The sequence below is a fragment of the Neospora caninum genome, chromosome Ia (genome assembly GCF_000208865.1).
Source record: "Neospora caninum Liverpool complete genome, chromosome Ia".
Lineage (NCBI taxonomy): Eukaryota > Apicomplexa > Conoidasida > Eucoccidiorida > Sarcocystidae > Neospora > Neospora caninum.
Window position 1 is genome coordinate 209,933 of NC_018385.1, and position 9,374 is coordinate 219,306.

The window sequence follows — 9,374 nt, forward strand, 5'->3', positions numbered from 1 at the left end:
AATGCGCTCTTCGTGCGTCCCATTTTTTGCATTTTTTTCGCCAAAACGAGGACCACCCTGCGGTGCAAACGCGTTGCGGTAAAGGCACGTGCGTCTCTCCTGCCATTCTCCAATCAACGAACTGGGACAACGGGACTGTGCCCGTTGGGAACCAACTGCGTGCGACCTTCGCTTACACGAGAATCGCCGCGCGGCACCGACAAGCATTTTCTGCCGACTTGGTGACGCCTCACGATTGCAGGCGAAACTCTGCGGTTAGAATCAGTTCTTCCGTCTCTCTGCATCTCTCCTTTTGAGGGGTACCTCAGTCTGTTTCCTCTGCGGTCCTCGCTGCAGGGACTTCCCCCCGCTGCACTGGTTTGTTCGTAGCTCTCTCTGCCCAGCTGCAACTCTCCTACGCCTCTCCTCCTTCACTCCTGTCTTTTGTCGGGGAAGACCACCTTTCTTTGATTCCCATGACTCGTTGGGACTCGCATTTGCGCCTCGTCTTTTCCCCTTTTCTTAAGATGAATGAATTGACTGGTGTCCGGTGGTGCTGCGGTGTCCGCAGCGCCGTTTTCCCCGACTGTGCCCGGCAAAAAAACGGCGCATCCAACGACGAATCTGCCCAGGTCCAGCAGCACCAGGAGAACCGAGCGAAGATTGCTCAGCTCTATCCTGCAGCTGTGAAAACAGTCTTTGCTCGCTCCATTGCCTAATGAAGAAGTGTTTGCATATTCGCCACTGTATTCTTTTGCCCCTCGGCGTCTGTGCGGCCCGACGTGTCGGTCTCGGCCTCCATTTTTTCAGCCGACGTGTGTAACGACAGCCGCGCGTAGAACGAAAGGTTCCTTCTGCGTTTCCCGCGCTTCCCTGCTGCACTCAACTCCGGCCGACCCGCGAGAACCTTGGACAAGATTGAGTCGGCGACTCCCCCTCTCCTCGGGCGGCCCTGCTGATTGCGAGGGCTGGCCTGTCTAATGTGAGGGCTGTAGGCACCCCATTCTTTAGTCGGATGCGCCAGCAATCTGGACTTGTTCTCTCGGGGAGACGTCTTCTCTGTCCCTGTGCGCCGCGCCGCGAACACTGGTCTTTCGCATCTCTTCGCCGCGCGAGGCCGGCAGGAACGTGCCTTCGCGTGTCTCCAGTCGCTGTGGCAACACATTTCTGCAAATTCGGAGGTAGCCCTCCCACTGGTTCGCCTCCCGCGACAGCTTCCGTGGCATGTGCAGTATTTGTTCCGGGTTGCTGTCCTCATTGCATGCAGGCGTATATTCTGTTTGGAAAACGGTGTGCGGCGGCGTGCAGAACATCTGTCCGTTTTGCAGCTCTTACATGCGTTGGAAACATCTCCAAGGAACTCGTTCACCTGGCGCCGTCAGTGATTCTCGACTTCGTGGAACCCCCTTTTCGACCGTGGCACAGCTGCCAAGAAGCTGCGCCATCCTGTGCGCGACGGACTCCCCCGGGCGTCTCCAGAGAGCGGCTGTGTCTGTTTTCCCGGCGAGCAAAGATGGGTAGGTGCTGCCGCGCTCCAACCTGTATCGGCTGCTTTCTGCGAAGGCGCTGACTGCGCGGGCTGCCGCTGTTCCGCCGCAGTGAGTGCAGTCGACGCTGTTCTCAGCCGTTCGCCCCTCGTCCTGTCTCTGCTTCGTTTTTCCTGTCACTCTCGCTTTGGCATGTTCGTGTATACCGGCTGTGTGTTCTCGGAGATATTCGCGGTCGGAATTCCCCTTTTGTTTCGTGCCGTAGACTTCGTGTTCGCAGTTGCGAAACGGGAAACTTGCGCAGAACGTGGTGTCTCGCCGTTCTCTCGCGAAACCATTTGTGTCTTGTGTTAGTGTCTCGATTCTCACGTCGCTTTCTCCCGGCGAAGAGACTTCTCTGTTGTCTGTACATTGTCTTTGAGAACGCTGAGGGTGGGTCTCTCAGCGAAGAGCGATAGCGCCGATACGCGGCGCAATTGTGTGGTAAAGGGGCGGACGGGTGTCCGTGCTTTTTGAACGCGAGGCGTCTATAAACCCCATCCTGGGACCGTCGCCGTCGTTCGGGGACCGGGAATCTATACGTGAGGCCTTTCTCTGAGGTGCTCGCGTCACGCCTCGTTCACGTGGTTTCCTTCCTGATTTTGCGCGCCTGATGTCGGCTGGGTTTCACCAGTGGAGTAGATTCTGTTTCCTGGCATCGCGTGTTGCAGCCTCCGCTTTTCAAAGCTGGTGTGCCCCGAAAACGCCCACAGCAAATCCGGGGAGCCGTTTATTTGCTTCTCCCCTTTTTCGTTTCGGTCCCGGGAGTTCGCGTCTCCCCGCCCAGGATCGATCTGCCTTCCGGCAAGTGTCTCTTCGTCCCGCCCTTCTTCGCGCTGGGGCGTCTCTTGCGGACCTTCCCGCGGGAAAACCGAGTTTCCCTCGAATTCGCCGCCAGGCGTTCCTGCGCAGTCGCGCTCTGTCTGGTTTTCAAGATCCAGCCAAGATGGTGACTTCGTCGGTAGCACCCCCGTGGAACTCGGTCACCTGCCGCGCAGACATGTCGCCGGCGGCTGCAAAAAGTTCCGAGGTTGACGCCGCGTCCGCCATGGTGCGCCGGCGGTCCGTGGCAGCAAAGATCCCCGAGAGCTCACCTGCCGAGTGCTTTCTGCTGTCGATGCCGAACTCCCTGGTCCCGCCGGGGGCTCCGCGCCCAGACCTGCTGGGAGGCGCCGTCGACAGCCGCCCGTTGCAGGCGCGGAGCCATCGCAGCAGCTGTCCCGACCTGCTTCGCGGCGTGAGCAACGACCACGCAGCGGAGCTGAGTCCGCTCGTGTCGCCTTCCTGGCTGTCGCGGAAAAGAAAGGTGCGCGGCGCGCTCGAGGCCCTGGATTCCAACGACTGTGAAGTGTGGCGGTTCCGGTCCTGCGCGTCAATCTCCAGTTTGTGTCGGCAGACGTGGGACTGGCCGGAGCTGGGCCGAGACAGTTTTGAAGACGCGCGGAGCGGTTCAGACGTGGACGCGAACGGTGGGGGTTTCGATCGCCGGACTGTCTCGCCGGCGTCTCAGGAAGATCTGTCTCCTTTCCGCAGCGGAGGAGAGGAGCACGCGCCGGGGGGGTCTCTGGACGCGGGGCGCGGCGACGCGTGCGAGGCCCTGAAACTTCCCGTCCAGGCCCCGTGCGGATCGAAGGCGCTGGACAAAGCCGACCGCGAGACGCCTGCGACGCACGCGTCTCAGTTGACATCGCCGTTTGGAGACTCTGCCTCGACAGGCTTCTCGGACCGGGGCGACTGCGCGCTGTCCCTCTGCGCCGACGACAGCGCGTCCCCGAGTCTCCTCTCCGAGGACGGCGAAGGCCCAGCTGCGCAGGCAGCGCCGCCTGGAGACGCGAGCTGGAAGACGCGCGTCCCGCTCGCCGAGCTGATGGGGCATTCCGGCGGCGCGGGGCACGCCTCCCGGCATGTCGCCCAGGCGCTTTTTCCGGCCCCGCCGGCGCCGTACCTGGCTCAGCTGCTGCAGCTGCAAGACGTCTACGAGGCAGCCTTCCTCGCCGTCGAAGTCCTCCCGGAGCGGTACCTCCAGCGCATTCAGCAGCTCGACGCGCTCCAGAGCCTCGTGGGGCCGGAGCTGTACACGCGGTGTAGTCACCTCGCGACGGTGCGCGCGATCTACGTGGAGAGTTGCGACCTCGTCGCTCGGTGCAAAGAGGAACTGCTCGCGCAGCTCGTCGAGGAGGCGACACGCCATCGGGAAGAGTCGGTCGAGAACGCAGACGACGACGACTGGCCGCCCGAGGACGCCTTCAGCACGCCGCTGGTGAGATCCTTCTCAGGCACTTCGAGCGGCGGGGGGTTTGCGGCGAGACCTGCAGTCGCGCCGGTCTCGAAGGAAACGCGAGACCCGCGGGCGATCCTGCGGCGGGTCGCCGAGCAGCTGCAGGCGGTCAAGGCGCTCCAGAGCCAGGTCGGTCCAGATCTTCTCGAGGGGATGGCGGAGTTGGTGGCGGAGCTCTGTCGCGGGGAAGCGGGCGAGACCCGCCCGGAGCGGATTCGCGAGTTCGTGGACCATTTCCTTCACGCCTTCTTCAGCTGCCGCGTGGCCGCCGAGCTCCAGCGCGAACACTTCTTGACCGCCGTCGAGGGGCGAGACTGCGGAGCGATCCTCTCGTCCCACGTGGCTGTCGAACACCTCATTTGCCGCGCAGCGCTCGACGCGCAGGAACTCTCGTTGCACCATCTGGGAGTCGCCCCGCCTGTCGAAATCTACATCTCCGAGCTGCGCAGCGTGGACCAAGAACTCAAGGCCTTCCTCCTCGCGGCAGCCCGCTCCGAGGGCCCCTCCTCCGTGGGCTGGAGCTCCTCGGCGTCTCCCGCGGGGCGCGCAGACGGATCGGAAGCGGCCCTCGGGACCGACTCGGCCGAGCGCCGTCCTCCCTGGCTGGCGACTCCTTCGGCCGCGAGCGCCAAGACGGGCGCTCAGTCGCCGGTGTCCTCGCCTTCCTCCTCGCTGCCGGCTTCGCCGCTCGGCGAATCCCCGCGGGAACCGGGTCTCCCCGGAACCGTCCGGTTCCCGTGTTTCTCGTCGTACGCGTATAGCGGGATCTTTGAACTGGTGAAGAACGCCATGCGGGCGTCCGTCGACGCGTGGGCGGCGGCTCCGCGCGCGTCGCAGCCCTCTGGCGACCGCGTGGGACCTCGTGAAGAAGGCGGCAGCACGTGGCGGAGCACGTGCAGTTCGCTCTCGAACGCGTCGCTCTCTCAGGGAAGCCTCGCCGTTCGCGCTCCCTGGCGCCTCGTGACGCTTGGCCGGTCCAGGCGCTTGAGGAAACTGCCGGGACGCCAGCTGGAGTGCGTAGTGGAGCGCAACTCGGCGGGCGAGACGCGAACTGGGCACACGCGCGTCGTCGTGCTGGAAGAGAACGCGCCGTCGTCCGTGAAAGTGAACATGGTAAAGGTGCTCGGCAGTCTCGTGATTCAAATCGAAGACTCCGGCCGGGGTCTGGGCGCCGAGGAACTCGCCAAGATCTGGTCCTTCGCCTACTCGACCGCGCACGAGAAAAGTACAAAGGGCGTCGCCGTGCGCAACGGAGAGTCCGACGAAGCCGTCCCCGTCCTCGCAGGCTGCGGAGTCGGGCTGCCAATGAGTCGAGTCCATGCGCAGAGTCTGGGTGGCGACATCTTCATGGAATCTGCCCAAGGGTAAGAGCGGAGGAGTGCTCCCGCGCGTGTTCGCGTCGTGCGCGTGTAGCCCCGCGAACGTGAGACACGGGGAGACAACGACCCGTCTGATGAAGGGGGAGTGGTGTACGCCGGTGGTTTGGGGGGAGGGGGGGGGGAAAGCAGGCCAGCGCGGCCAGTCGTCGAGTTTCCGCTTTGCTGGAGAGACGAACATGCAGGGGCGGACGTGCATCTCAGAGTCTGAGGAGTGTGTGTGTGTGTGCCGCGTTTTGGGGGCATTCCGACGTCGTTCTTTTCAAGCGACGTTTTCTGTTGAGTGTGCTGCCTGCAGGGTCGGCACGTGCGCGTACATGTGTTTGTCTAACTTGCAAGAATTCCGAAACGAAGCCTTGAAGACGCACGGCAGAAACCACCGGGAACTGCTGGACGGTCTGCACGTACAGCCCCTCTCGTGCGCGGAGACGACCTCGATGCTCGCCTCCACGCCGCCCCCGATGGTTGTGAAGGCCCGCGGCGTGGGTTCGCTACCCTCGGCGTTCTCGCAGCTCGTCTAGGCGCAAGTGAGCGTGGGGACTCGGGGCGTTGCGAAGTTTTCTTTCTGGATGCTGTGAGTCTCGGCGTTTGTTGGAGAGACGGTGGAGAGACGCGCAACGGGGCCGCGCAAAAAGAGAAGCCTGAACCGGGGGCTCCTCGCCTTCTCGGGAGCGAGAGAGGCGCAGAATCAAGGACTCAAAAGGGAGGAGACGCATGTGGGAACCGAAAGGAGAGACCTTTTTGGCGTCGAGAGACGCTCTGGAGCCCTGCATTTCCTGCAGAGTCTCCGACCTTGTGTGTGCGTCACGAAATCGGCACGGAGAGTGCAACAGGAACGCCTTTGGTTGCCCAGAGGCAGAGAGAAGACGCGCGAGAGAAATGGGCGCCCGCACTTTTCGACTATGGCCATCGAAGTCGCGTCAAAGAAGCGCGTTGGTATTGGCGACGCGTGTGTCTCGACGCAAGGCGGGGGGTTCGAGCGCCATGTCTTCCATGAAGGAACGCCGCTCTGAGACCGAGTTTCCGACGTGACGTCTCGTTCTCCGCTGACCTGCGCGTGATGTGCACGGCTGAACGGCCACGTTTTTTCACAGAATTGGGGATGCAGAACGAAGAGTCCACGCCATGTGCGTCCGCGTTCCTCGTCTCTTTTTTGCTAGCGTCTCTACAGCTCAACCGGACAGTAGTCTGAACCGGATGGCTCAGAGTCGGGGAAACCGCGGCTGTGGAGGAGTGTCTTGTCAGAAATCGACAATGGAGAAGGCCACGCCGGATCTTGTTTCGACGCCTTCTCTAGAGAGCGGGAACCAGAGGGCGTGGGGCGACCGAGATAGAGGGGCGAGGGATCGCCCTGGATTTTCCGGTCGGAAACACTCCCCTGTTGCTTTCCTGCGCGTCATGGTTTCGTCCTAACACCCGATGGAGAGAGGAGAGAGGGAACGTGCATGAAAAGGTGACGCCTGGATGTGCCGGTCGCCCCTGGGACCTCGCGCGTTTTGCAGTCGCACGGAAACGCCTCGTCTCGGGAGTACATTTTCGCTGCTGGCGTCGAGCTGGAGACGTGGACGTTCGCCGCGTTTCCCGCGAGTGCGTCGCGCAACGTTTCGCACCTTGCATGCCAGAGAGGTCGACACTCGCGAGACTGTGATGTGTGTTCTCGCGCCGTTTTGTGCAAACAAGGCAATTCCACGCTCGAGAAGGAAAACCTCGAACCGCGTGCGCGGTCGTTCGAAGAATCTGCGCGTGCGAGAGCAGAGGTTTTCAAGAAACGCCTCTCGAGAGGGGGCCTTCAGTATTTTTCGCTCTTTGACAGACTGTCTTTTGAGTTTCGCACGCGCGACGCTTTTCGTGGAAGAGCGGCCGCGCTCGAGATCGATCGCATGTGGCGACGGCGCCTCAGGAGCGTTCCCAGTCTGGCGGTCGCCGAAAAAGATTCCACGCGGAACGGCGACGGGGCCGGAGAAACATGCGCGGGAAAACTGCGGGGGACTGGCACGGCGAAGCTGAAGCGCCGAGCCCGCATTTGAGTGGCGGCCTGGGTGTGACTCCTCCCGTGTACATACACTGCCCAGGCGCACGCCTAAATAGTCAGAAAGTTCGTCTTTTGAGGCGGAGTCGTTTTTTCTGCTCCCTTGCATTTTTCAAAGCAGGGCGTTAGCCTTACCCGGCGGGGCCCTCTGTCTCGCGCCAGCGCGCTCTGGTGTGCACCGCACCAAGGGGCCGTGTCTCTCTGCGGCATCCCCGCGTCCCTGCGGAGCGCGCGCGGAAAAAGAGACAGTGTGTGTGGGGTTCCCCTTTTGTACCTTTCGGGTGGTACGTTTCTGTTGCAGTGTGTGTGAATTTGAACGAGCGCGGTGCGTGGCGAGCTTTGTCTCTCTTTTCTCGCGGCTGAACCGCGAAGAAGACGCCCTCCTCACGCAACGCGCGCGATAGTTGTAGACTCGTGTGCCTCGGAAAACCCATGGACACGCGCTTCTTTACATTTCCTGTGTGGACGTAGCGGTCTCAGTGTGAAGAGCCTTGAGAGCTCAGGCGGCTGACCTTTTATTCTCAAACTTGTGCACTCGTGCGTCTTCAGAGAGACGGATAGGTAGATGGGAGCCCGTGCATGTCGTATTATGTCGCACAGGCTCCGTGGCAAGCGTGGTCTTGTGTCGAACCCTGTTTCGGAGAACTGGGAGAGACTCTCTTCTTTTGGCAGGCGTTTGGGGAGACGTTTTCAAGGACGAGTACACTTTTACGTACGTATTTTGCAAGTCCATTTGTGTCTGCGCCCACAAGTGTGTGTGCACGTTCATATCGCTACGCATGCGTGTAGATTAGGGTGGTGTGTCTGTCGATCAAAGTGTGCACGGGCACTCCAGTGAAAACAGAAAAAAGGCAACGCTTTGATTTTTTAGGTGATCCACGACGAATACGAGCACCACCGCCTGCGCTCTTGAGAACCAGAGATCGAACAGGGACGGAGAACCCCTGGCGCAATTGCTTGTCCGTCTCCCCGTTTGTGTTTTTTCTCCTCTGCGGCGCGCACGCCGCCGTGACGCAGGAGTGGAGGTATCCGAATCAAACAGCTAGACGAGGGGCTCCACGAGAGTGTGTGCACTCGGGCGAAATAAGGGATCTCAATGGTGCTTGTGACTGGTTTGGCGTGAGGGAACGGTCACGTTTTCCCCTGCAACGCACGGAGTATAAAAATGGACAGAGGACGGTTCACGCGAATCGCATACACACGCCTCGCGTTGTCAGCAGCTTCTTCAGCGAAGGTGCTCGTGCGTGCACCCGCAGCAAAAATGATCCGCGACCCTGAACCGTAACTCGAATAGAAAGAGACATTTTAGCACGTACGATCCTGAATATGACTCCTGTTACGAGATAGAGAGACAACCAAGTTCTCGAGGATTGCTGTACACCACCACCGCACTGGACTCTGCCTTTGACAGCTGAAAAAAGTGCTGGATTTGCGCACGGAGAAGAGCCGAGTTCTGGGAAGAGAGAGGCACGGTGAGAAAACGAAAGTTGACGAGGCTCCGGCACGGCAGTGCGTGTGCCTCGCGCCGCCCTGTAAATACGTCGCGTTTCTGCGCCGCGCGTGGAAAAAAGGCCGAGAGGCCAAGGCCGATGCCTCGGTGCGAACGACGAGCTCGACAAGGAAGAAGAGATCACACGGGAAAACGAAAAGAAGGACGGTAGAGACCGCGATGGCATTTTAGGCACAAGTGAGAAACCTGTGTGTAGTGCGCGCGTACGCTCTTTCCCCGATCGACCAAGCTCGACTCTCGCGACAACGTAGAGAATTCGCATGTGACGCAACGCACCTCGGCGGCGGGTCACGCCTGATATCTACCGCTGACTGTTTGTCCATGAGTCTATTTCGTGTGGAGCCGCTCGCGTCGTCTTCAGGGAAGTGGATGAGCGCTCGGAAACGCGTTTTTTCTTACGTGTGCAACAAGCCGCGTCTACGTTTCCAAAAAGAGTCGAGCAAAGAAGCAGTGAGGAACGGTGAGGACGGGCGAGGAAGGCCTCTCGTTTCGCCTGTGAAGTGTCTCCGCGCCAGCCGGAGTTTCTCGCGAGCTGTGCGGATGTGTGTCGTCGAGCCCGCGCGCGGCAGGTTTGCACAGAAGGGTTCTTACGCGTACCAAAATCGTTTGAGGCCCAACGCACGTCTACGTTTCCGATCTTCTCACGAGAGACCAAAGCAAACCGCCGACCATCTCC

General features: G+C 60.8%; 1 protein-coding gene across 1 annotated transcript; it reads left to right on the forward strand.

The window, feature by feature from the left end:
* Window positions 1-2,451: 2,451 nt before the first annotated feature.
* NCLIV_000220 (putative pyruvate dehydrogenase (lipoamide) kinase) lies at window positions 2,452-5,680 on the forward strand (the record flags this gene model as incomplete). The annotated part of the gene is made up of 2 exons (XM_003879510.1): window positions 2,452-5,147; window positions 5,458-5,680. The coding sequence occupies 2 exons, from the start codon at window positions 2,452-2,454 to the stop codon at window positions 5,678-5,680; spliced, it is 2,919 nt and encodes a 972-aa protein (XP_003879559.1).
* Between the last annotated feature and the right edge of the window lie 3,694 nt (window positions 5,681-9,374).